At 40.6% G+C, this 27,888-nt stretch overlaps 1 protein-coding gene across 4 annotated transcripts in view; it reads right to left on the bottom strand.

Moving 5' to 3' along the window:
• Positions 1–27,888, bottom strand: part of IPCEF1 (interaction protein for cytohesin exchange factors 1) — a 152,629-nt gene that overhangs the window by 38,130 nt on the left and 86,611 nt on the right. For all 4 annotated transcript variants that reach the window (XM_023517937.1, XM_023517940.1, XM_023517939.1 and 1 more), the window contains 3 exons: positions 8,473–8,546; positions 6,779–6,850; positions 1,101–1,159 (listed from right to left, as the gene is read on the bottom strand). In XM_023517937.1, the coding sequence (XP_023373705.1) occupies positions 1,101–1,159; positions 6,779–6,850; positions 8,473–8,546 (205 nt within the window). The remainder of the gene's footprint in view (positions 1–1,100; positions 1,160–6,778; positions 6,851–8,472; positions 8,547–27,888) is intronic.

The following is a 27,888-nucleotide window of genomic DNA, read 5'->3' as shown; positions in this document are numbered from 1 at the left end:
AAGGAAACTGTAAGTCAGAGGAAGAAACAAACGGCTCATGCCGTCAAGAGCATTCAGTACACAGAAAGGGCCAAAGCTCAGGGAAGATAAATCCTCAACAGAGGTGCCAATCACATACTAAGAGAACACGAAATCAGTAGTGATTAATTTTAATCATTGGAATCTTAATGAGCTGAAATTGGCACTGGCCTATCAGCGGTGCACAGAGGGAGAAGGGAGTAGGGTTGGGGGAGGGGGCTGGCCCAAGTGTGTGGAGAATCTTACAGGACACAGTAGAAATAGAAGCTGAAAGGTCACTGAAGCCGGGTGATGGAAGACCTTAGAGGCCAAACCAAAAGTCTTCTGTGTACGGATTCACACCCACACAATCTATAAATATGCAATAGTTGCTTATTTTGTGGAACAGAAGACAAAGATGTTTAGGACACGAATTTCATGCTACCATATGGTATTCCTTTAATGTTTCCAATCCAGTTGCCATGTTTTCATGTCTACATCTAAGATTTTATAATTTTGTCATCACAAGATGTAAGTCTCCATTTCCGATTCCTGAGTCTTATGTGGCCTGTGCACTTCAGAAATGTTATCACCTCGGTGGCCCTGCCACGTAAAGCCTCCCTCCTCTCAATGCTAAGGAGTAATTGCATCGTTACGGAGAATTAGACTACAGTTGATTTTGAACCGTGCCTCCCAATCTGACCTTCACACACCTAGTGGAAATTTTACAATATCAGAGAAGAAATAGTGAGACAAAAATTATCTGACCAGACCACAAGGAGATGGTGTCTACGAGTAAGAGAATTCAGCAACTGGGGCAATCAAACATTTGCACTGGCAAACTGAGATGTCAGTGAAGCCCACAGCTGCAGACGTGTGGGTGACGTGTGAAAAATATTCACAGCCAGCAAGGGAAGCTTACTCCGTGTTGGTAAGTCTGTGTGAATCTGTCTGTCTCTACATATTTTCATATCATTTTAAATACCAAGGTATGCTTCATCAGGATCAGACTATACATAGAATGTGACATTGTTTTTTTTAATCCTATTTCCGTCTTTTCTAATATTCTTGCTGAATTTTCAGAGATTTAAAATAGAACATACCTTCATCCTTTGTGGTGGCTTCATGATGGATTACAGCTAATCCAAGTTTATTTAACCACCTAAAATTCAAATAGAAAGTAAATGTCTGACCAGAGAGATTGGTTCATATTACCCGTTCACCTCCCCCTAGGGACCCAAAGGGAGGACATTATACCAGACTTTCTTATGAAATCAAGACATCATTCTACTTTCAGCCTGAACATTTCCAGAAACAGCATAAGTTTTCAGCAGTGACACCTAAGGTCTTTGGTATCACAATACTTAACTTACAGATGGATCCTTGGTAAGTACAAGAAGTGCCGTGGCCCCTTATCCAGCTGGCTAATGTGGTCAGCTAAGTTAGATCATCTAAACACACGAGCACACGCATCTTCTTTTGTAATTGTGCATTCAAAATTTCTAGCAACCATTAAACCTTTTATTGTCAGGTTTAGTCACTTGGCCATTAAAGTTATTGAATGCTCTCTCTATAATTCTTAATAATGTCTTTATATTTTAGAAAGAAAAAAAAGACCATCTATTACTAACCCAGGGATATTTTTATATCAATAAGTAAAATATCTAGTTAGAACCTGACAGATATTCCTAAACTAGGGGAAATTTTAATTTCTTAAAGAATTAAAATTGACAATGTCCTGTTTACCATTTTATTAACACTGGATTCCAACCATACATCCAAAGCGAAGGTAGCACTAGACAAACCTTAGCAAACTCCCACTTGCCTTAACCATTTCAGACCACTGCAGTTCCTTCTCAGTGGGTTAGTTAGGAACATACTTTAAAACGCAAATTTGTAAAAGCTAGCACACAAAGACAATCTATTTCATATATTATTAACCGATAATCTTATACTTAGAGAGAAAACATTGTTTCGAGACAGTGAAAATCTAGATGATTTATTTCCCACTTCTTTTCAGTTTTCCATATTTTTAAATATACTCCATACTGCATATTCATTTTTTTTTTTGAGAAACCAGAGCATTCAATAATAAAGTCAACCAATACCGACAAAAGCATAATAATAACGCTGGGTATTTACTGACTCATTTATACCTGTGATTCCTTCTAGTCCTGAAAGACCTCATGAACAATTCAGCTTGCCACACTTACACCAGGACATAAATGTTAGACATTCCCATGTCTGTAGTTGCCAACTAATTAGGAATCTTTACCCAACCCTCAGTCTTCCACGGTCTTGCTATATCCATTATTTTCTTTAACAGAAAATGGGTAATAAGTTTTATTTTTAAAAATAAACGAAATAGGAATTTCTAACGAAGGAAGATGCGTTCCAGCCTCCTTTAAGGAGCTTTACCTCAGCACCACGATAAATACAAGCTCTCTGGTGGCACTCAAAATTGGACCAATCAGGAGCCCAAATTATGCCAGAGGAACCTAAAAATGTTTATCGAGTTTCCATAGAATAAAAGGCAAAATAAAGGAACAGAAAATTACAAGAAAGATGCAAATGACTAACATATGAAAGTAATTCTCGGTCTTGATATTATTTTAAGAAATGTAAATTCAAACACAAAATATGTTTACCACTGGATGGGAAAAAATTAAAAATACTGATTTCAAAAGAAAATGATTCCTGGTAATTAGAAAAAAATGGGAAAATGAACATCCTCATCTTTTATTTAGTTGAACATGAGAATTGACACAACTGATTTTGAGCAGGCAACATGAGATTTAAACATCTATCCCCTTTACCCAACAATTCCAATTGTAAATATCGATCCTACACATAAGTGCACGTACACAAATAAATATGGAAGAACATTAATTGAGCAAAAGACTTGTAAAGGCAAAAAGAAAATGCATAGAGAATATAGTTGTCCATTGATAGGAAAATGGATAAATAACTTATGACATTGATTCTATCAATACCATGTTACAACAAAACTAATAAAATGGCTAAGATGAGAACAGGGTCTGGTACTGACCTGGAAAATATCCTAACATATTGTTAATTGAAAAGAACAAGTATAGACCAGTATGCATAGTCTGATCTAATTGTACTTTAAAAACTATGTATTTGTGTATGGTCATGAATGGGTATACAGAGAAAAATTTCAGAAAGTACATACCTAACTGTTAAAAGTGGTTAACTCTAGGAAGAGCAGTGAAATGAAGGGAGGGGTATGAGGAATTTTTCATTTTTTTTATTTCTGCACTGGTGTTTTTAGAAGAATATGTTTAATGTATTATTTAAGTTAAAAATAAACATTTAAGGGTAAGCAAAACACAATAACTGTGTTGGATCACTTCTTAAAATACCATTACAATTTTTAGCTTATATCTGATTTTGTAATTGTATAAGCCAACCCTCCCCCCTTACAAGCATGTAAAAGTGAAATAAGACCAAAAAAATTTTTTTAAGGTAAAGACCAAACAGTATAGAATTGAGAATGTCTGAAACAAGAAAAGGTGTTTCTAAGCTCCTTTTCAGAACACAGAAATCCAGCAAGATGGAAAAGCAGTGACAATAAAGATTCCTCTCAGCCCTCACCCCAAACTCCTGCCCTTTTCAATGCAACAGTTAGTTAGCTGCTCGCTGTGAAAAACTGGTGATTGTTTAGAATTTTGCATGAATGTTTGCTTGCTAGTGCACACGGGTTTGGCGTACCTCCTTTGCTGAGAATGGTTTTTTAAACACCATTAGCAGGAGGAAAACTTCTATTTGTGGCTAGATGGATTTACAAAAGGACTTCTATTTACATAAAAGAAGACGACAGGTGTTTCCTGGGAGTTTGTTGTGTTTTAATGTGTGTGTTTTGGAGGAGAACAAGTGTTAAGAAATCAATGAGCAAAACAAGAGCCTTCTCCCCACAAACACCAAGAAAGGTAGCCACCGTCTCAGCTTAGAGACCAACGCTTTCATTACCCTTAATGTCCTGCCCCTGTGCTTTTAAATTGACAATCACTGCGGCACATGTGGAGTTTCTATTACACTTAATTACCTTTCTCTTCATCTTTCCTGGGAGGAATGTCACCATCCAGAAATGCAGTCACCCAAGGAGGGGAACTTCTAAAACACAACTCATCACTCCAAATGCCTCCCCCATTCCCCTACACCCTGCATCTCACTGAATGATATCCAGACACATGATGTACTGGCTCAGACAGGCTACATCAGTAAGAAAGGAAGCTTTTCAGGTGTTACTGCAAAATAAATCTCTCAGTATCATCTACATAGTTTTGTGGGAGGAGGGAGAAATTTCATTGCTTACTATTAGAAAAAGTCATCTTTGAAATAATAAAACTTAATCATATTACAATTACAGTAGAACCTTCATAATTGACCACCTTCCTACTTGACCACCTCCTTAAGTTGACCTACTTCTCGTAGACCGGACGTGCACCACATGTACCTGTACAGTAGACCTAGTTCCTTATGTTGATCAGTATGTTTCAGTCCCCTGGGTGGTCGACTTACAGAAGTTTGACTGTGTAAGAAATAAGACATATTTCAGGCACAGACAAAATGAGCCATTTACCCATAACTGTCCACATGGGTGATTTTCAATTGTCAAGATCACTGACAGATTCAAAAATATAAGGTGAAGATACCTCAAGTTTAAATTTCAATGCACATTTTGTTTATAAGCTGGAAAGAGAACCCCTGACAGAATTTCAGATAAAATTAACCAGTCTTCACAGCATAGATAGGCAGTAAGATGAGCCTTGATAACTGTGGTAGGCGCTGCTCTAACCACCAACAGGCCGGAGCATTACATGTGTTGTGTCTATAGCTAATCGTCATGCAGCTCTCCTTGCCAGTAGACAGGTGTCTGCCACCGGAGAACATAAAGCTGCCGCTGAGTGGCCTAGAAATGCAGACAGACCCTGGGAGGGTAAGGAAGGGAGGTGGGCAGCTGCATCAACTCTGCTGTGTGACATAGAAAGCAAATCTGTCTGAGATAGAACAGATTCAGATGACCACAGAGGGGTCTCACACTTACGGGTTTAAAAATGTATTTGATTGTGTCGGAGGAGAAATTTACTAGGTAACAAAATGCTTAGAAACAATTGTCTTGCTGGTAAACTCAGTCTCACCCACCGCTTGCTGGAGAGAGGGCTACTTCGAGAGAACCGGCCACAGAACCAGAGGGAGGGATGTGGCCAGAGAAGGCAGGCAGAGATGCAGGGAGCTTTTAGAAAGAAGCAGCCAGGAGTGACAGGGGACACTGGGGAGGGGTGGCAGCAGCACTGTCTCACCGCCATTAAAGACCAGAAAGGACCTACCCGGGACTAACTGATGGCTCAGCCTCGTGGGGCTCCAAGACCGGTGGGCAAGACCATAAAGCCTTCCACTGGCCACTTACGCAGCAGGGCTCCTACCCCACAGGAGTTCATTACCAGTACAGGTTAGAAAGATGAGTAAAGAGCTCCCACTGTGAGGACTTTTAAATCCTCTCCTTTTATGTACCTGCTATTATTTTTCTCAGACGCTTAAGAAAACCTAGGGGAAAAAGCTCAAATTAGAAGGAGGGTAGAAACAATTTCTCTCTTTGTCCAGTGGAATGAATGACTTGTTTGGGAGACTCAGTGGTCGATGCCTTGCCTTGTTCTTTCTAACACAGGGCTTCCCAAATGTCTGTGGTACAAAGTCGTTCTGCCCTCACCTGACGGGCTGCGGTGGGCAGGTGAGCACAGGGGACAGATGACAATGCTTCTAGCCAAGCAGAACTGCTGACCTGTCCTATAAGAAGGGTGTGTGTGTGTGTGTGCGCACATGTTTGGTGAAAGACAGCTGCTTTCATTTTCTAGAGCAAGAGGGTAAATCAAAATTGTATAGGACAGACAGGTAAGAAAATCATCATGAATGAATAAAATGGACTCAGCATAAACTCTAGGAATAGAGAGATTCTGTGTGGTTTTTTTATCTGCTACTGCACAGCACTGCTGCACTGGGGCACAGGGTAGGTGTTCCACAAACATATCTCCAGCTGGTTATGGGAACAGACACCAGGAGTCCTGAGAATAGGACTGCCTCTGTTGCTCCGGTCAGTAGCTTAAACACAACCTGACCCAAGTAATGGCTATCTGAATCTATCACCGATCGGATATCACAATGGCTATCACAACCTGACCCAAGTGATCACATCTGAATCTGGAGCCGCAGCAGGGACTGAGTTCAGTAGATAGTGGCCCAGGTATACAGGCCACTCATTGAGACAAAGTAAAGCAGAAAGGAAGCTAAAGATCAAATTGTAAGTTAGATCCTCTCTGAGCATGGACATTTTGCCAAGTGTTCAGGAGGGGGCCCAGAGAGGTGAGAAATACGTGAATCATCGTGATAATAACACAGCGCGTGTGAAATGCCATCGAGCGGTTTACATGTAGCAAGCTGAGAGATCAGTTACATAAGACTTTCGAATCCTCCTCATTTTAACATTTTCTTATCATGGCTTCTGTCTATTTCTTTCTCAGCCCAGGGATTCTCCCAGAAGAGTCTATAACCTCCTCCTAAAATAACCATTTTGATATGCACATTTCTCCAAAATGCTTCCCAATAGAAGGGAAGCAAGAAGACTTTACAACCTCTAAAGAAATCCTTAAAGTAACAGAAATAAACAAAATAATAATCAATATGAACACACGCTTAAAACTCCAATACCTGACCAAGGTAGTATACTCCCGTAGGGCTGGGTTTACCGATTTCCTCTACTTACACATTCATTTCCTGCATGTTCTCGGCTGCAAAATAAAAGGCCTTGATCTGTGGATGGTTGACCTTGAAAGCACTAAAAAGGAAAAAGGCACAAATATTTAGAAATTAGTGTTTGTCACCATCGATGGGTCTGAAAGCAAATCAGTCAAATAGAAGCATTATAAGCTTGTCTGCTTTGCTTGTAAATTTACAAAAACTAATTTAGTCACATTAAATACCCATTGTCTAGTTCCTCTTTCACTGAGGAGCTGAGGGTCAGTTTGTGTCAGGACACGCAGAATAGTACACTTAGCTGCCCAGTAAGGTCCATTGGAAACATATGGACAGACCCCTTTCTTTTCACTCGCTAACTGGTTTGCCACAAAGATACAATAAATTACAATTTAGAGCAATAGAGGTATCAATTCAAAATATCCAGATCAACTCCATCTAGCACAGTACTTAAATACAATCATATATACAGAATTTCATTTATAGATCTGGAACTTTTTCACACTATGATAACACATCAGAAACCTTATCCAAGGAACCTTCTTTTAGTAAAGGAAAAATGTCAGGCCGATTTTAGTTGGAAAGTATAAAACGCTGAAGATAACAGAAAATAAAGCTCTTCCATTTCACCACGGAGACCGGAAGTCCTGTCGCACAGGCCAGGCTGTTTATAAATAGCCAGTGGAAAACCACAGAGACTGAGCAGTGTGTGTGTCACTGCAGGTGAGCAGACACACCAGACAGGCGAAGACTTAAAGCAAGCTCTGCTTCATCAATTTTCTTAGAAGTAAATAATCAATTTCTGTAACTACTAACATAGGACAATAAGGAAATGTCCCTTTCTGATAAGACTGCTAAAGATGTCAAAGGTAGAGGAAATAATTAAAAGAAAGTAAACAAGGACATATGTGCAAAAGACCAGGAAAAGCACTCAGGTGGGGATCTGGATCCTTGGGTTTAGAGCCAGCTGTCCCTTGAGCCCTAGGCAGGTCACAGGCTTCCTGAGCTATCTTTCTCTCAAATGAGGACCATGAGCTGCCAACTTCTTTGATCCCTGTTGGGTCTCAAATCTTTTGGACTTGAATTATACAGAGCATAATTCTTAGGCTTAAGAGAATTGATATCTCTTTTGTTTCAGATCTATAAATGAAATTCTTCTGTATATATGATTGTATTTGAGTAAGTACTTTGCTTGATGGAGTTGATCTGGACATTTTGAATTGATACCTCTTTTGCTCTTGAATTATACAGAGTATAATTCTCAGGCTTAAGACATCTCAAAGAATTTAATTCCAAGGGTGCTCAGACATCTCCATGAACTAAGAAAATGATTTTGCTATCCTATCTGCAGGTGAGACATAGTTAACTATCCATCCTTCTCTTTACAAGGACAAAAACTTGAGATCTGACCTCTCTGCCAACCCTGGATGGGAGTTTGTTTTTGATTCCATCATAGACACAGTCATCAACATTCCATGCCAAGGTTTCATGGGGGGTTTAAAACCCATCTGCTCCACAAAATGAAATTCCAGAAAATGAGAGGTTAATGTTTCTGTTACTATTTTGGGTGTCAACCCCAAATGTTCAAAATTCTCAGACATTGAGTTTCCTTCACTCACATCTAAATCACCACATCACTTGATGAACATTTAAAAGAGATGTTATCATGGCTCAGAGTTTTGCGGCGGATGAGAAAAAACTTACTGCTTTTTCTTGCATTCAGATGCTCTTTCAACAGTGAAATCAGGCAAGTTGACAAATCCATCAGCTTTCTCTGCCTGAAACAAATACATACCACACATAGAAATAAATACATCAATCCTAGAGTTTAGTTGATTGAGATTATACACATGAAAGAGAGAGAGTGCACATGAGATAAGGGGGAATCAAAAGCTGCCTCCCTGAATCAGCCTGAATTACCCACAAATGTGTCCCAGATACACAGTTTACAAGAGAAATTAATATTCTCTTGATAATGCACCCAGATCCTTCCAAGAGATGGAACACGACATAGCTTAAGATTGGACAACAACAGCAGGCATAGAATCTGCCCACGCCCTCTTCCTGTCTCCATGAAAAATATGAACTAACCCATCAGAGTCCCCAGCATCCACTCTGATAAACCACCACATAGATGAAACCTAATTAGCATTCTTAGTTTGGTGGACATTGGAGGTAGCCAAACTCCATTCCTATCACGGACCTGCCACTCCCTGGTTTTTAGGATTTAAACAAGGTCAGATAAATAAAACACTTAACGGACACTCCACAAACATTATTTCCCATCCCAAGTCTGTAGACAGTGCTTTGGCAATGAAACTAGAGCTATGTCTTGCAGAATCTCAGTCCCATGATCAATTTCTAGGAGTTATCTCTATGAAAGAAACACAACAGAAGAAAATGATGCTTTGCTGTGTCCCCAACCCCTCAGGTGCAGACCAGACTGGTACCACCTGCCACCTGTTAGCAACCAGGCTGCACAGTATTTACCCATCACTGACCTGTGCCCCACCTCCTGGCAGATCAGGGCAGGCATTAGATTCTCAAAGGAGCATGAACCCTACCATAAACTATACATACAAGGGGTCTAGGATGCAGGCTCTTTATGAGAACTTAATGCCATCCCCGCCCCAACACCCACATTCCCAGTCTAGTTAGTAAAAAAATTATCTTCCCTCATGCCAAAAAGGTTGGGGAAGGATACTTTTGAGGCGTAAATGTCACTTTAAATCATCAAAAATATGATAGCAATGTAATCACTGTCCCACCTCTCTAATAATTTATTAATCCATATTTAATGAATAAAGTTTAACTGAGACACAAGGAAGCTAGAGTGTTTGTCCCAGAACTCCAACTTCCTTTCATCTACACTGGTATTTCTGAGTAGAAAATACAGTCCACAAGATTAAACATAAATGAGTTAGTGGTTATCAGGAGATGAGGAAAAATTGATTTTGAAAATACCATCTTGATTTTAAAAGTTGGCTAGCGATTGAATTAATCCTATCATCTACACTGGTATTTCTGAGTAGAAAATACAGTCCACAAGATTAAACCTAAATGAGTCAGTAGTTATCAGGAGATGAGGAAAAATTGATTTCAAAAATACAATCTTAATTTTAAAAGTTGGCTAGCTATTGAATTAATACCATGGGTACTTTTAGTTCACCTCATCATCCTGTTACTTCCCTTATTGCCAACTAGAGTGCAACTTTCATTATTTTCTTCAGAAAAAAATAAACCATGAGACATCGACTCTGTGCCCATCTTCTGTCTCCTACATGACTTGATCTATCCAAATTCTTCATTTGAAATGTCTTCTTTTGATAACACTCAAAACTCAATTCTAGTAAGTATTGCCTTCTTTAAAGTATATATGCATATGTGTGTACACTGAATAAATATATAATACATAGACGGAGATGTTCTGCTTAATTACTGGATAGTGGTTTCAACAAGTCTATCTCTAAGAGAATATAAATTACACAAAGAACACAGACTGTGTAAGTCAACTTTCTGTATAATGCACAATGCTGGCCTGAGATGTTGGCTCATATCTATAATCCCAGCAGTTTGGGAGGCCAAAGCAGGAGGGTCACTTGAGTCCAGGAGTTCAAGACCAGCCTAGGAAATAGCGAGACCCCAATCTCACAAAAGGTTTAAAAAATAGCCAGTGCAGTAGTTCACATCTATAGTCCCAGGTGTTTAGAAGACTGAGGCAGGAGAATCCCTTGAGCCCAGGAGTTTGATGCCACAGTGAGCTGTGATCACACCACTGCACTCCAGCTTGGGTGACAGAGTGAGACCCTGTCTCAACAACAACAAGATTCTTCCCATGGATTCTCAATTAGCATTATATGAAAGTTGTGGTTTTGAAAAAGTATGTTAAATTCCACCAGTTCCACTTCTAAATACAAAGGTTGAGCGTTCCTTATCTGAAATGTTTGGGAGTAGAAGTGTTTTGGACTTCGGATCTGTTCTGAGTTTGGAACATTTGCATATACATGCTGATTGGGCTTCCCAAATCCAAATATACAACACCCAAAATGTTCCAATGAGCATTTCTTTTGTGTATGATGTTTGAACATCATGTTGATATCCAAAAAATTTCCAGATTTTAGAATATTTTAGATTTCAGATTTTCAAATTAAAGATGTTCAACCTGTATACCCAAAGAAATTGAAAACAAGTACTGAAATAAATACATATGCGTGCATGTTCACACAGCCAAAAAAGGTAGAAACAGCCCCAAAGCCCATCAGCAAATGAATGGATAAACAAATTGTGGCTTCATCACTACAATGAAATATTATTTAGCCACAAAAAAGAATGTAAGTACTGGAACAGGCTAAAGAGATAAACTTGAAAACATTACGTTACATGAAGGAAATCATTCACGAAAGGCCACATATTGTATAGTTCAGTTAATATAAAATATCCAGAGGAAGAAATCCACAGAGGACAGATTACAGGTGGCCAGGGGATGGGAGGCACAAAGGAGACCAGGGAGCCACTGCTTAGTGGGCATGGGGTCTCCTTTCGAGGCCATAAGAATGTTCTGGAACTACATAGAGGAGGTGATTGCACAACACTGGGACAGTGCTAAATGCCACTGAATTGTTCACTTTAAGTTAGGGGATCTTCTGTTCATGGTTTTCATCTCAATTTTCAAAAAACTTACTGGGCTAAGTTATTACTATGTAAATTCCCATAATTGATTTAAAAAAGAAAAAATCACTTACACTCACCATTTGCCCCTCCTTTCTCCTCCCATCTAGGTGTACACTCACTGTTCCTGAAACACCACAGGTACTGTGAACTCCACTGACTTGTGTTCCACTTAACTGAACTCTACCACTGATGCTCCCTCCCTTTGGAAATGCCCTCCTATTTTGGCTGTTTTGACAATACATTATTAGAGCTGCTCCCTTCTTCCTCCAACCACTCATCACTCTCTCTAGTGGGTCTCCTTCTCCTGCCTGTTAAGTGTCAGGATTCCCAGAGTTCTGCCCAACACAGACCCTTCTCATTCCAACATTCTCTGCAGCTGATCATACTGAAACTCCCGGGGTTTCACGCATCACTGCACACACAAATCCAAAATCTAAGCCTCAGCCTGGGATTCAACCCTGAAGCTCCCATCCCAGATTTCTGACTTCCTAGTGTTCCTACTGACATGGATATTCTACGGGCTCCCCACGACTGACAAAGCCACCACCAAGCTCATCATAAAACTCCACCAAGCTCCATAACACACCTGCTCCTCTTTTTCCTGTGTTCCCTACTTCAGGGAGCAGTATCCGGTTGCCAAAACAGGAAATCTGGGAGACCTCCCTGACTCTTCCATTCCCTTCTCAGCACCCACATGTGGAGACTCCATGTTGTTCCAGTAACCTGTCACAGGTGTTCAGTCCACTCGTTATGTGTCACCTCCTTCCATTTACCCCTATCTTTTTCTTGAATTACTGCAAAAAGCTTCCGAACTGTTCTCCTAATTCTGTCCTTCCATCCAATTTAGTGTCCCAGTCACAGCAAATCTTTGTACAATGAACATTCTTCATAACACCTCTCTAATTAAAACCCTGCACGTTCCCATTTGCCCTTGAGTGAGGGCTAAGTGCCTCAGCAGAGGGTGGGGGGTGAGAGGGGGTGAGGGGGTGGCGGTCCTTTAGGCTCAAGCTGTAATTAATTCCACAGTTCTATCTTCTCTAATGTCCCTGCACCCTACTCAACCAAAAACAAACAGGAAAATTGCAGCAAAGTAAAAACAATACTCCCATGTAGGCACCCAAATTATATCTGAATTATTCTCTAGACGATTTATTTCCAGTACAAGAAGCCCATCTCAAAGATGACAATACAAAACTCAGTCAACAAAAGTGAAATGTACATATATGAGATCTGATGATGAAGTTAACAAACTCATCCTAGAAAAAGGGCTACATACCTCATTGATGAGCATCACTGCAGTCACCAGATGGCTAAGGGAAGTGCTTCGAAGGTGACTGTGGTGATATTCAGGAATGAAGTATGTAGCACTTTTTCTAGGATAAGTTCACGAACTTAATTGTCCAAGCTAATATATATATATCAGCGGTTCTCAACCTGTGGACCCACAGGAACTGTATTAAGGGGCCACGGCATTAGGAAGGTTGAGAACCACTGATATATATATATATACACACTCACATATATGTTTATATCATATTGTACTTTATTAGGAAAAACATATATAAAGTTATAAATCTTTTTTTTTGTGAGACAGCGTCTCACTCTGTCACCCTGGGGTTGAGTGCATGGCGTCACCATAGCTCATAGCAACCTCAAACTCTTGGACTCAAGAGATCCTCCTGCCTCAGCTTCCTGAATGGCTGGGACTATAGGTGCCCACCACAACGCCCAGTTAGTTTTTTCTATTTTTAGTAGAGACAGGGGTCTGGCTCTTGCTCAGGCTGCTCTGAAACTCCTGAGCTCAAGCCATCTGACCATCTCAGCCTCTCAGAGCGCGAGGATTACAGCTGTGGCCACTACACCAGGCAGGCTATAAATATTTATTTAGGCAGATTCCTTTTCTGCATAACTAAAATGGCTGAGATTCTTTCAAATTGGGGCCTAAGTACATTTTAGTAAAGATCTCTTAATATTTCCCCCAGAAAATCTCTATATAAGCAGAGCCATTTTTATTATTGTTCTGAAGACATTTAAGCTGTATTAAAAATCATGGATAACAGTGTCAAAAATGGTCCTTGCTTATTTGACCTGCAAAACAGGCCTCAAAAATGACAATGACAGAGGGCAAATCCTGGAGGAATGACAATTCCTTCTCTTCCTCCTCAAACTCCTCTCAGATCCCTTGTTACCTGTTCCACTAACTAAAATAACTGACTTGAAGGATAACCTTCCTCTTCCATGGTTCCTAACTTTCTAAAAAGTTACCTGAAAGTTCTGTACTGGTACCTGAAAACCTCCCTCCACATCTACTGTAATGAAAATCTTCTTATCTTGCCAGAGATCTCAAATCATTCTTCGGTAAACTCGTTTCACCAAATCTAGTCTTAAATTAGGAAGCAACACGCTACTGTCCCCTTGTCCACTGATGTTCTATGGTCTCAGGTGTCTTCCTCCTCATAACCCAGATCACCCACTTTTCCCAGCACCTCAGATGTAGTTTGTCTCAGTGGAGTGTCTTGCACGATTGCTGTCATTAGGCAGCACTCAATACACATTTTTATCAAAACTATTAGTGTTAAAACTTGGGAGGAAAAAGTCCAGGCTGCTAATGTCATAAATCACCTAGGCAGTGTTTGAATGTTCCTTAACACTGTGATCTCATTTACCTACAAGGGTTTACACGTTCAACAAATATTTATTGAGGCCCTTCTCTGCATCAGGCAAAGTTATAGCAGTAAATACATAAAGGTCTCCGCTCAAAGGAAAAAGGCACAGTAAGATCAACACATGCCCACCTGAAGTATATAGTGTGTTGTCGGGGACAGCTGCTGTGGAACAAACCAAAGCTGATCCAAGTAGAGGGTTCCAGAGAGAGAGCAGGGCAAGGTGTCTGTTGCTCCCTGACCCATAATGCCATTCCTATGTCATTCCCTCTGACATATTTCCAGGATTCCACTTAGGTATGTCCTTCTCCAAAACATTCTGCATGCCTGCTCCGCAAGCCTGGAGTAGGTACCCTCCCAATTGGCCCCCAGCACCAGGGCTCAGCTTCCCTTACCGAACCTCAGTATCTCTCTTACTATATTTAGTTATCTGGTCATTTGTCTGTGAGTACCATGAAGAAAAGAATTGTGGCATTTATAGGCATTATTTATGCACGAGGTAGGCATTCAATACATGTAGAATAATAAGTTTGGGAATGAATGAAGGAGAGGAACAGTATATTTTCCTTTGACAATAAAGTGTTAAAATAAGATGCAGAAGCCACTTTGGAAAACCGTTTGTCAGTTTCTAGAAAATATAAACGTATAATTATTATTATATAATACCATAATTATTATTGTATAACACCATAGAATTATCCAGCGATTCCACTCCTAGGTACCTTCCCAAGAAAAATAAAAGCATAGGCCCATGAAAAGATTAGCATGCAAATATTTATAGTGGCATTATAGGCCCAAACTGGAACCAACCTAAATGTCCATCAACGGATAAATAGTGTGGCATAGTTATACAATGGAATACAATTTAATAATTAGAAGAAGCAAACCCACTAACACCAGCTACAACATGGATGAGCCTTGAAAACGTTCTCCTAAGTGAAAGTGAGACACAAGGGACCACATATTACTATATGATTTTGTTGCCTAGGGTTAGAGGGCATTGATTAACTCCAAAGGGGCAGGAGGGATCTTACTAATATGATCAAAAATTATCTGAAATTGATTTATTATGATAATTGCATCACTTGGTAAATTCACCAAAAATTATTGAACTCTAAATTTGAATAAAGTAAATTCTCTGAAATGTACCCCCAATGATGCTATTTTCAAAATCTGAGATGCAGGGAAAGTTTGGGAATAACAATCTATAAATAAAATCCCTCCTGGCTACCAGTGAGACTTGGAAGAGGGTGAAATATGAAGCTTCCAACAATCCCATTATCTCAACATGATCTGCTCAAACTTTAGACACAAAATTTGGTTCATTTTTCTAAAACTCCATGGCTGAAGTTCAACTACAGGAATTTTGGAAAATCAATATTTTATATGAAATTTGCCACACTAGAGACACTTTAAAAATTAAAATGGAACATTAAATTTTAATGTTGAAATAATACTGCACAGAGGCTTTTTAGGGCAGTGAAAATACTCTGTATTTTTATCATGGTGAATACACATCTTCACACCTTTATCCAAACCCATAGAATATACAACACTGGAAGTGAATTGTGAGGTGAACTAAGGACTCCAGTGGATAATGAGATGTCAATGTAGGTTCATCAAGTATCACAAGCATCCCACCTGGTGGAGATGTTGATAGTGGGGGAGGCTGTGCATGTGTCGGGACGAGGGTATGAAAAGTCTCCGTACCTTCTTCTCAATTTTTGTATGAATCTAAAATTGCTCTTTTAAAAAGCCTTTTACAAAATTAATAACAAGACATTATATTCTAATATTAAAATGCAAAAATAAGTCTTCATTGCCATAATGATGAGTACCTCTCAAAATAGAAAAACATGACTTCTTAAGACCTAGAGAAAAGAGAGTGACATGTATTACAAAGTCGGTCGAAGCAAACCAAACCATAACCAAATGAACAGTAACATAGGAATCGTTACATATTTCTTGATTAAAAAATAAAAAGTATAATTATATCGCTATTTTCAATAAAGCCATATTTCCTTGATTCTAAAATCTGATTGTTTTACAGTTCAGTAATTCTTAAATCAAAAGGCACCTTAGAATCTATGTATATTTTCATTGTAACATTTTTCCCCTAAAACCTGTTATTAAATAAATTACAGGTCTTAAAATAATTATAAGCTTAAATTAGAGAGAAAACTAGTTTAAAAAATAAAGATTTCTTTGTCATATACTTTTGTCTTTATAAGTGAACATGAACTTGAAATTCTTGAAATAAAGAAAATCTAAGAGAGGTTACCCATTGAATATCAGACTCAAGAGAATTTGCAAAACTCTCCATTTCTCTAAATAAATCTATTGTTTGCTCAGTTCTGCCCCGAAGTCCCCAACATGTTGAAAACACAAATTCTAAACTGAGCCAAGTTGAGTTGCTCATTGCCACACCAACTTGGAATATTTGCCAATTCCTGGTATACACAGACTGTGACCACCAGAGACAACCTGCATTTTACCCACTAAAATACAAGTTAAAAGTAAACTGAGATTGAAGCCAAGATAAAATAAAACTACTTGTTCAAGTTCTAGTTCTGCAGAGGAACAGTCACCCACCTGCACTGCTGGTGAGGATGCAAGTGGAACTCACTGGAAAGAGACTGAGCAGTAACTAGCAAAAAAGGCGTTTACCCTGTGACCCAGAAATCCCACTTCTGGGGTCTGGCCTAAGTAAACCTTGGAGAATATGTGTAAAGGGATACGCCTTTAGCGCTCTTTGCATTTACTGAGGATCATGAAGAATTCAAATGTCTACCCTCAGGAGACAGCTGCATAAACTGAGGTCTCCGCACTCACAGTGAAAAAAGATGTGTGTACCTGCAGAGCAAAGGACACCGTGAGAGAGAAGGAAGGGCAGGACCACAGGCGGAGCACGCGGATTCGCTGTAAGAAAAGGCGTGCAGGCGATGACTCAATGTACACATTTGCCTGTATTTATGGAACGAAACGAAAAATAAACTGAAAAGAAATAGAAAATGGCAAGGACAGAAAAGGGTAGAGACTAAAGACGTGAGTGAGACTTATCTGGTCATAACCTGTCACATAGTCTTGACTTTGGAATTGGATGTTTTTTAAAAATGTTTTTAAAGACAACTCCTAAAATTAAAAACAAATAGAAATAAATGCACCTCGTGGAATGTAAACATGGCGACATAACCCCACCCCAAAATACTCTAAGAAACCTCAGAGACCTTGATCAGTCACAGTCTGCGCCATACATTCTAAGCAGTGATGTTGTTAAGATAGTTTGGGTAATTTTCCCTCCGCTCCTCCCCTTAAAACTTGCACGGATGCTAAAGCTTTCCTCCTCCTCTTCTCCGTAAAGTAGTGCCCATGACACGGCAACTCACCTCCCTCTCCTTTCAGAAGAGGAAAACTGAAGATTAGCACACCAAGGCAATCTGCACTCTGCACGTATCACTATTACGGAAAGCCACACTTATTAGCATCAGACTCAGACAAAGCACTGCTCGGGAAGCAAAAATCTTTTTTTACTTTTTTTTTTCTTTTTCTTCTAGATATAAATAGCATGCCTTGAAGTGAGAGTGCTTGAAATCATTTAAAGAAATATAACCTTGAGTGACATCTAACAGGAGCTAATGGCTATTAAGTACTAAGCCCAGGCCAGTGAGGGAACACTGTTATCACAGCCAGGAGAAGGGAACTGATCTCTCGCGGGGTGCTGGAACAGGAGAAACGGATCAGCTCTTTACCTAGAACACCAACCCAGACTGCTGTTCTAAATGGGAACGTCTTGTGGTATTAATAAAGTGGCAGAACTCAGACCAGGCCCCAGTAATCAGTTAAACAATTCTACTCATGAGGCTGAAGAACTTCTGCATGGCTCAGATAATCCCAGGAGATGACACAGGAGAACAGGAGAATCTCCAGTGGACGCCTGGAATGCCACAAAGAGCCCGGATTTGGAATCAGGATATTTTGATGCCAGCCACTGACTGTGTGACCTTAGACTGAGCACTTAACTTCTCTGAGCTAGTGTCTTCACAGTGGAAAAAACACATAGAAGCAGCCTCTCGAGGCTAAATAGAATTAACATAAATGTAAACAACACCAACGCAATGAAGACTTATTTTTGCATTTGAATATTAGAATATAATATTGTTATAATATTAATCTTGTTCTTAATTTTGTAAAATTGTTAAAAGTATTTTAAAAATTAAGATTTTATTATTGCTAATTCCCAGGAAATCAGGAAAAGGAGTGAAAGGAAAACAAAAGAAAAAAATAAACCCAGAAAGAAAAACTCATGTAAAATAAGCTGTTGGCAGCGTCCTCCTCAGCAGAGCCATCTGGATAGCGATTTGGTGTCTCACCTCTCTCTGTCTTCCTGGTCTTCTTTGCATCAGATTAATCATTGGGAAAAAACTTTTTAATTCTTTGGAGAGCAACAATGCTAGCACGTTTACTATATTCTTCATATACTGTGTGGGGTATGCATTTGTTAAAATATCGTTGCATTTGAACTTATCTAAGATTACCCCATGAATAAAATTAGACTCTGACCCAGAGAATCTGTCTTCTTACAAATGTCTAGAAATAGATATTCTAGATGACATTTGGCAAATGTTTGGGGATAATAAACAGAAAGTTCCCATTTCTTACAGAACCCAGAGGTTCTTGGCATTAATTATAAAAATAGACAAAACTGTTATCATGTGAATTGTGATGGTTCTGAGGCTCCCAAATGGGAGAGGAAAGGGCTCTGGAGAAAGGAGACCACTCGTACCAGATGCTGCTGGTGACCCTGCCACACGCCCTGCTCCTTACCACTGGGGCAGGCGACCAGACCTCCGATGGCCAGCACCTGCATCTCTGCAGGAAGGCCCCTCTGGCTCCTCTACTCCTCATTTCTACCTGTGCAGAGGTGCTCAGGGATCACTGGCCCCACAATGAGCTCTCGACCATTGACTGATGGGATGGGGGATAGTTCTACCCACAGTTTCCATACCAAATCCCTTGCCCCTTGATATGAAAACTCCGGGGCCCATGTTCTTCACTGGCCCTCCCAGAAAGCCCAGCAGGGTTAAGTGTCAGTCACCCACAGTCACGCTCTGCTTGCTGGGGAGCGTAATTAGCTAACTTTGAGTCCCCTCTCACTTCCCTACCTACTTCCTTTCCAGGTATTTCCTGAGTCACTTCCCTAAGAAACTACTTATACCCAAATCCTCTTCTCAGGATCTGCTTCTCGGAAATGTAAACCAAGGTGACGTGACCCTCACAGAAAACATTCCTGTGCGTGGTGCCCACAAGCAGCCCAACTGCTCAGCACCATGGTGCCTCCTAAAAACCACCCGCACTGTCACATAAGGCCCTGTGTAAGTGGTGACCAAGACGAGGCCGGCCTCCCACCTGGTCATTCTCACATACATTCTATTCCCTCACTAAGGGAATCATATTTGAAGTGAAATGACTTACTAATGAACTTTCAGGGACTCTGACATACAAAGATAGTCATTGCTTCCTGAAATGTCATTTTAAAAACCAATTAAGATAAAAACCTCACAACGTAAAGGGATTTTGTCTTATGGTTGTGTCTGGTGTAAAAGCTCAGCACTACATACAAGCCTGCACACGCAGGGCCATTCACGGTCTGTCCCATCCAGCCTCATCCGTGCCCTGTTCTTTCAGAAGCGTTAAAGCCTTAAACTCTCCAGAGATGCTATGGTTTTCATGTAGATGGCCTGGTGTCCTCAGCAGCATAGCAAAAATCAAAGAAAAGTAAGAAAAAAATAAATAAGAAGAAAAGAAGTTGAGTGGATGGGAAGAATTTCTACTAAGACTCAAAATTACAGAATAAATTATAGCTCTTGCTATCTAATAACATCTATCTACTGTTCATGGTTATTGCAGAGTCACGGTAGAATAAAGGAAAACCATTTAAGAAAACTTACAATCGGGTGTCTTTCCTTTCAAAGCTTGAGATTTAAGAGTAACAAAAATAAGGCTTATTTTTTAAAATCACAGTCAATATAATGCATAATCTTGCTTTCACACAATGCATATTCAGTCTTTAAATGCTTTAGAAAATTTCAGATCTCTACACACCACAAATATTTTTAAGACACTATTCAACAACAAAGCCGATTCAAAATTGGACAAAAGAGGGTTCTCCCCTAAATGTCCATTAAGCACAGAGAAAAGACACTCAAGGTGACTGATCGTTAGGGGAAGGTAAATCAAAGTCACAGTGAGACAGCTCTTCTCACTCATCGGGATGGCCAGAACAGGAAGAAAACAAAAAAAACAAACAAACAAACAAAAAAAAAAAACAGAAAATAACAAATGCCAGTCAGGTTGTGGGGAAAGTGGAACCCTTGTACACGGTTGCTCAGAATGGAAAATAGTTTGGTTAAGTTCTCAAAAAATTTAAAATAGAATTACCATATGATCCAGACATTCTGCCTTTGGTTATACATCCAAAAGAATTGAACACAGAATCTCAAGAAGAGATTTTTTATGCTCATAGCAGCGTTATTCACAATAGCCAAAAGGTGGAAGCAACTCAAAGTCCACCAGCAAATGAGGCCACTCCAGCAAAACATGGTATGCACATATGATGGAACAGAAAGGACACTGAGACCTGCCGCAACGTGGATGAGCCTTAAAGTATTGTGCTGAGGGAAATAAGTCAGTCACAAAAGGACAATTACATGGGGGACCTAGAGGAGTCACATTCATAAAGCCAGAAAGCAGAACGGAGCTGCCAGGGACTAACAGGGGAAAAACAGGGAGGTGTTTTTTGTTTAAAGGGCAAAGAATCTCAGTTTTGCAAAATGAAAAGAGTTCTGGGGATGGATGGTGGCGACAGCTTCACAACAGTGTGAATGTCCTTGATGCCACTGAACCATCTTTAAAATGGTTAAGAAAGTAAACTCTGTGCTTATTTCATTGCCTCTTTAAACTTCTTTCAAAATTTAAAAATAATTTTAAAACTACTACCCTGAACTCACCATTTGTCAGTAAAAGATAAAATGCATTTACCACAGTAAGTTTTCTAAGATTCAAAGCATGGAAGTAAATTCCGGGTGAATGTATTACTCTAAAGGACCAATCTGTGTGGCCTGGTAGGTCTGGGCAAGCCCCTTGCCTCTTCTTCCTTTCCTCTGCCCCTGCCCTGTAGCTAGCAGGGTGGTGGCGGTTTCCCAAGTAGCCGGAACTATCAGGGAGTTTCTCTTGGGGAGAAGAGGGTTTCCAGAAGGCAGGTGCTGCGCAGTGGAAGAGAGCTGTTCTCTGTCTGTGAATCTGGATGGAAGGTACTCAGGGGACCCAAACCTGAGGGTGCAGGTCCCTCCGCTCCCCCACCCCTGCCTCAGCAGCCCAGGATGGCCCAGTACCTCCACCCTGCTTTAGCAGAACCCCCCAAAGAGTGCTAGATCAAGGGCAGTTGCTGGGTTGCCTCATAGACAATGGAGTGTGCAAGAGTGGGCCAAGACTGGTGTGAGGGGGTCACCTGGACTCAGGCCATCCTTGGTGAGGCTCTTTGAGCCACCTCTCAGTGGGTGCAGAAAGGGTCAGACCGTGCTGAGCTAGAAATGCTGGCATCCACTCTGTCCACACAGTGGGAAGGCTGCTCGGACAGTAGCAGAGAAGTGCTGCCTTTGAGTTGAGCCTCTCGGCTCTTCCAGCTGGGAGCAGAACAGTGAGGAGGCTGCTCCCCCTTTCCTGGCTCAGTGGGGCCAGGGGAGCCTCTCCCTGGTTGGGCACATGCACTTCTGCAGAAAAACGATGGATATGGTCACTGGTCATGATATTTGAAAAGGGGGAAAAGAGGTCTGAGTTACTCACATCTGCCCAGTAATGGCTGGATTCTTTTGCAGAACTACTGTATGTCTGTTCACTACATGTTTCAGGTTTGTTATTGTTTTTACTTTTATTTTTGCTTGTATTAAAAGTTTTAATTCCTTTGCAGACAAGGTCTAGATGAGGAGTCAGAGGTCAGGGCTGACCTGGGAGGGATCCTTTGTGTTCTCATGGTTAGCCCTGACATTCAGCTGTGCTGGGACCACTAGCGGATCACCTCACCTTGCTGCCTCAGTTTCCCCATCCATAAAATGGGAGACTAATAATTGCCTACCTACCTCACAGGGGCGTTGTGAGGATTCATTCGCGTGGGGTTTTTTGTTGTTTGGGGGGGGGGTTGTACAGAGTATTAAGCATTAGAAACAGCTAACTGTGAAGTGCAAAAACAAAAACAAAGTATGGAAGCATCAGGCAGGAAGATGCTGTCATGAGCACGGTCTCTGTCACAGCTAAAAGCCACCTGGTCCCCTTTCTAGCTCACAGATGAGGAAGGGGAGGCCAAGAAAGAGCTGGGAATTTGCCTGAGGCTGTCACGTGGCTGTGGCATCTGAGCCCAGGACATCTTCTTCTTCAGCATGCCATCTCTTAGTGCCTTTTCTTAAGACATTGTTTCAAACATGTCTCCCTAAATTGTAACTCCTTAAAAAAAATCAATTTCATATAAAATTTCCAGTGCGTGGCTCCCTGTTGAAATGTACCTGAAGCGTGCTCTCCGAAGATTAGAACAGCAGCACGGTGACAGGTGAATTTTTTCCGTTAGCTTGTCTGCGGAGGCAGCTGGGACCTGGCCCTTAAAAGAGCTGGCTCCGGGATGTTAAATATTCAAATAAAGACTTCTCGGGCAAGTCTAACCAAAAGTTCAGCTCATCCCATGGGTCACTTCTCATTTTCACACCTGGGAAATGTGCCCACATAGTCACCACAACCTGAACGCTTCCTCCCAGGCAGGCCTGACAGTAGCAACGAAGACCAGTGTTTCATATCCATTCTCCCATCTCATGGCTTGAAATCATCCTTTGCACAAAGTATGTTTTTACAGTAGGTGCATTTTTAGATTCTCCAACGCAGGATAAGCCATTTCATCATAAGAAAGATTTCTGGTGTCCAAAAATCCTTAGCCCAATTCTTCTACATCCTAGTCACATCCTAGGCAAGCACATTTCCTCTGAAGCATACATAAAATTGCTTCTCTTTGGGTGCATGTCTTTGATTTTGTAACATTGCTTTTAGCTATACTTGATCTTCTCAACGTATCTTTGAATTATGTAGAGATAGTGTTCATGGTGAACGTTCACTTATAAGAAAATGTAAGATAAAGCATAGAGGTGATCCCTCCAATTACCCTCCCTCCACCTATGGTTTATCTTACAAGGGTACAAGTGAATCTTTCTAAAAGGAGAATATAAATGTCTTAACACAATAACTAAGAAAATGACATGAAGGTTATGTTAACCAGTTTGATGAAAATATTTCAAATTGTATATAAAACCCCACACTGTACCCCATGATTGCATTAATGTACACAGCTATGATTTAATAAGAAACAAAAAAGAAAGAAAAATAAAGAAAATGTATGCAGGTTGAGCGCCATGGCTCACGCCTGTAATCCCAGTACTCTGGGAGGCCAAGGCAGGTGGATTGCTTGAGCTCAGGAGTTTGAGACCAGCCTGAGCAAAGCAAGATCCCATCTGTACAAAAAAAAAATGCTAAGAGGACTATCCTCTAATACACCCCAAGCTATGTCACTAACACTGTCATCTTCCAAATCAGCAATACCCAAGTGTGTCACTGTCTGCTGAGAACAAGACAAAAGAAACCAAGCATTTCAGAGCTCTTAGTGTTTCACAACTAATTGTGAAAGGTTTGGAAAGAATTGAAAAGAAAACACTATTGGTAAAATAAGCAATCGCTCCCATATCACATGGCATTAGCAACATCAAGTCATTATTAATAGAGATGACCTGACTGTAAAGCTATGACAGGGGAACCACTGTTGTACAAATACATTCAGGGATCGAGTCAGGTGCTGTGGCACATGTCTGTAGTGGCAGCTACTTAGGAGGCTGAGGCAGGAGGCTTGCTTGAGCCCTAGTGTTTAAAGCTATAGTGAGCTATGATTGTGCCACTGCACTCTAGCCTGGGCAATAGAGCCAGACCAGCCCACCCCATCTACAAAAAGAAAGAAAGAAGGAAGGGTGAGAGGGAAGAAGGAGAAAAAGAAATATATTCAGGGATTTAAAACAAAAATAAATATTAGAACACAGTGATAACATTGTAGTCAGTAAATAAATTAAACCAAACAGCCATTTTAAAAATCTTTTCCACATATGTGAAAATATACTGTCAGGAGTACCATAATTCAAAACAGACATCAGTCGCTCCTATATTCCAGTTTCCAGGCGGGAGTTGAACTAACGTTTTTACCCCTTTGATCTATGAGTCATCATCTTGAGGTAAACTGGTCACTTACAGCTGCTAATACATCATAATTCTCTGTTTAGACATTAATATTTCACCTCATTGTCCCTTCTGCTACAAATTCTAGGAACAAAATGTTCATCAATTTCAGCAATTGGTTTGAATTGTCTTCACCAAAGAAGCATTTTGTAACATTGATATTCAGTTTGGGATCCTCTCATAGGCTGGCTGTTGGCTCTCAGTGTGTCCCAAAGACGATGAAGGCAGAGTTCAAATTAATTAGAAGCCCACAATTCTCATTTTGATAGAACTCAGGGAACATTTGGGTGGTCGACATGTTTAGCTGACATATTTAACCAATCAATAATTAAGTAACACAACATTTAATCCCTTAAAAAATATCGGTGCCTACCCTGTATCTACCACTTCTAGGATCCAGAAACACCGTTAAAATCAGGCAGGACCTGGGTGCTTACATGGTAGCTGGAAAAAGAAAACTATATATATGATAAGCTACGACTAAAGTATCATTAATTCTTATAGAATTTTTTCCAATCTATAAGCAACCCATTCAGACATTTTTTCCGAAACATACGTTATAAGATGTTTACTGATGAGAGGTACAGAGGACTTGATGTCTTTTTCCCAGGGAGAATTAACATTCTTGATTTTTCTTAAGCTGAAATAAAGGTACTCGCTATTTACCGAACCTTTCAGAACAGTTGTCTCCCGAAAAGAGAAATGAAGTCGTCTTATGACTTTGAAGTAACATTTTCTACAAAGGAAAATTCAGCTGAAGCTAAAAATTGATGAGGTCTTTGCTATAGAGATTCTCATAAAACTGATTTCAAGAAATCTCTTCCAAATCTAAGCTCTTCCAAAATACGCAGGCAGTGCCTGTGCAGCTAAAGATGGAAAATACATGACACAGATAACTTGAATCCTCAGACAGACAGAGCCGTTCAGACAGTCAAGGAGAGATGTGGTCACGTTTGCGCCAAGCAGATTGGATCCGTAACTGAAAGGTCAGCACGGTAGGCACTAAACCGGATGCTAACCTACAGACCTCCTCGGTCTGCGTGAGTTGATGAAATGAATGGGCGGATGATTCACTTTTTCTTGAGGAGGCCCCCGGGGCTCAGAGCTCCCTTGTACTGCTGAGGCAAGGGCATCAGCATAAATGGTACAATCAGTAGAAACTAAAAAACACAAGTTTCTAATGATTTTATACAAAGAAATGAGGTACAAAACTAAAATAATCCGGAAAAGTAACAAAGAGTCAAAATGAAATTCCACGTTTGTTTGTCACAAATTCTTGCTCAATTTCCATAGCATTTTCCCAGTCTCCCCATTCAGGGATTCCAGTGAAACTTAAAATTATTCTTATTTTAGGCTCAATTTTTTTGTGTCCTGTATCCAAGCCCTCTTCATACCTTGCCCTTTCTCATTAGCATAGCACATCCAAAATTCCAACGGTTAGTGCTCCAGATCAAGAGTTCAGGTCTGAATGCCTGCATTTTCCCACTACCTCCTAACAGGCTTTCTGAAAGAGCTCGCATCCTCCAGGACATCCGATTTATTGCTGCTAGGTTAATATTTTTCCCATGCCAATTTCACTAGATCATTTTCCAGCTCAAGAATATGCAGTGGTTCCCTACTACCCACTGGATCAAATCCACATTCTACTACCAAATGTCTGAAGCGCTGGGTCGCCTCCAAAAGAGAGGCCAGGAAGGCCAGGGGAAGATGCTTGGTTTGGGTGCCTGCTGGAGAATCTTGCATTTAATCCCAGATCTGCCATTTACTCTTTATGAGACTCGGAAGAAGTTACTTAAATTCCCTGAGCTTCAGTAAACTCACTTGAAAAATGAGAATAATAAAATCTATCTCGCTTAGTTATTATGAAAATTCAATATAATGCCTAACACGGAAGGTTGACACAGCTCGTGTGTAATTTCATTCCTTTGTTCACATTAGTCCCTAGACTAGAATGCCCATCCCACCCTACCCCTGTTGCCAAAGTCCTAGTAACACATCAGCAGAAAGGAAGCAGCTATGTGGGACCTTTTGGGATCATAAGGCCTTTCCAACAAACATCAAAATTGTTCTTTCTCCTCTATTGGTTCTGTTTTGTTTTGTTTTGAGACAGAGACTCACTTGAGCTAGAGTGCTGTGGCCTTAGCCTTGCTCACAGCAACCTCAGATTCCTGGGCTCAGGTGATCCTGCTGCCTCAGCTTCCCGAGTAGCTGGGAGGGCAAGAGCCTGCCACAACACCTGGCCAATTTTTCTATTTTCAGCAAAGACAAGATCTCACTGTCCTCAGACTGATTTTGAACTCCTGAGCTCAAACAATTCTCCCACCTCAGCCTCCCAGAGTATAGAATTACAGGTGTGAGCCATCACACCTGGACTCTCCAATCTCTATTTATTAAAAATACAGGTGGAAATCCCTTTACTAGAAAATTATTTCCTATAAAAACATTCCTTCTTTATGATTCCACCTCTCAAAATTCCCATGGGCAAGGTAAGTGCCAATGACCCCTAATTCTCATGTATTTATGAAACTAACAACCATTAATTGAGTGCCTATTCAGTGCCAGACACTTCAGTCAGGTACTGAAGACACACCTATGGTTTGCCCTACAGAGATTAATATAATCAGTTACGGAAAACATCAAGTCTGACAAAGAGGGTAAGTATGTTAACAAGAAAGGTGTAGTCTGCAATCTGTGTGAATATCAACCGTGGAATCAGGGCCAAACGCCCTCTAAGGGTAGAGGTGGTCAAATTCAGGTCAGAGGATAAGTCCAGCTGGAAGAAAACTACCTAAACTAAACTTTGTGCTGTGAGGAGGAGTAAGATTGACAGTATGGAGTAGGAGAAAGACCTCAGGGCATGGGACAAAGAGTTTTCTGAGCAAAGAAACAGCATATGCAAAGGCTTTGCAAGAGCCAGCTCCGGGGAAGACAGGAGTGGACAGAAGTTCCATCCCTGGAGCTTGGGTTGGGAGTTGACAGTGTGGGCAAATGCGGACCTCTTAAAGATCTCCCATAAGCCAGAAAATGAACTTGCACTTTCTAAAAAAGGGCAAGAATAAACAAGGCTTGGATTTGAAAACCAGGATTTTACATAGCTGGGTTGTTATGACTGTTAAAACTTGCATATGGTTTTGTGGGACTTGGCATCAACCTCGTGTGCTGCATCACATTCTAAGACATAAAATGTGGTGTGAAAAAAGGCAGATGAGTCTCTGGACTTGGCCTTTCTTGGCGGATAGTGGGCAGGACAGTTGGAAGCAGCAAGGTGTAGTAAAAGAAGGCATCCCACATGTCACTTACTGGATATCAACACCACCACTACCAGGAGAGGGGAGAGGTTGGCACAACACCACCACACCAGGAGAGGGGAGAGGTTGGCACAACACCATCACAACCAGAAGAGGGGAGAGGTTGGCACAACACCACCACAACCAGAAGAGGGGAGAGGTTGGCACAACACCACCACAACCAG

This window comes from Otolemur garnettii, unplaced genomic scaffold (assembly GCF_000181295.1).
Source record: "Otolemur garnettii isolate 467f Iridium unplaced genomic scaffold, OtoGar3 scaffold00126, whole genome shotgun sequence".
In the NCBI taxonomy this organism is placed as follows: Eukaryota; Metazoa; Chordata; class Mammalia; order Primates; family Galagidae; genus Otolemur; species Otolemur garnettii.
This window is presented reverse-complemented; position numbering and strand designations above follow the sequence as displayed.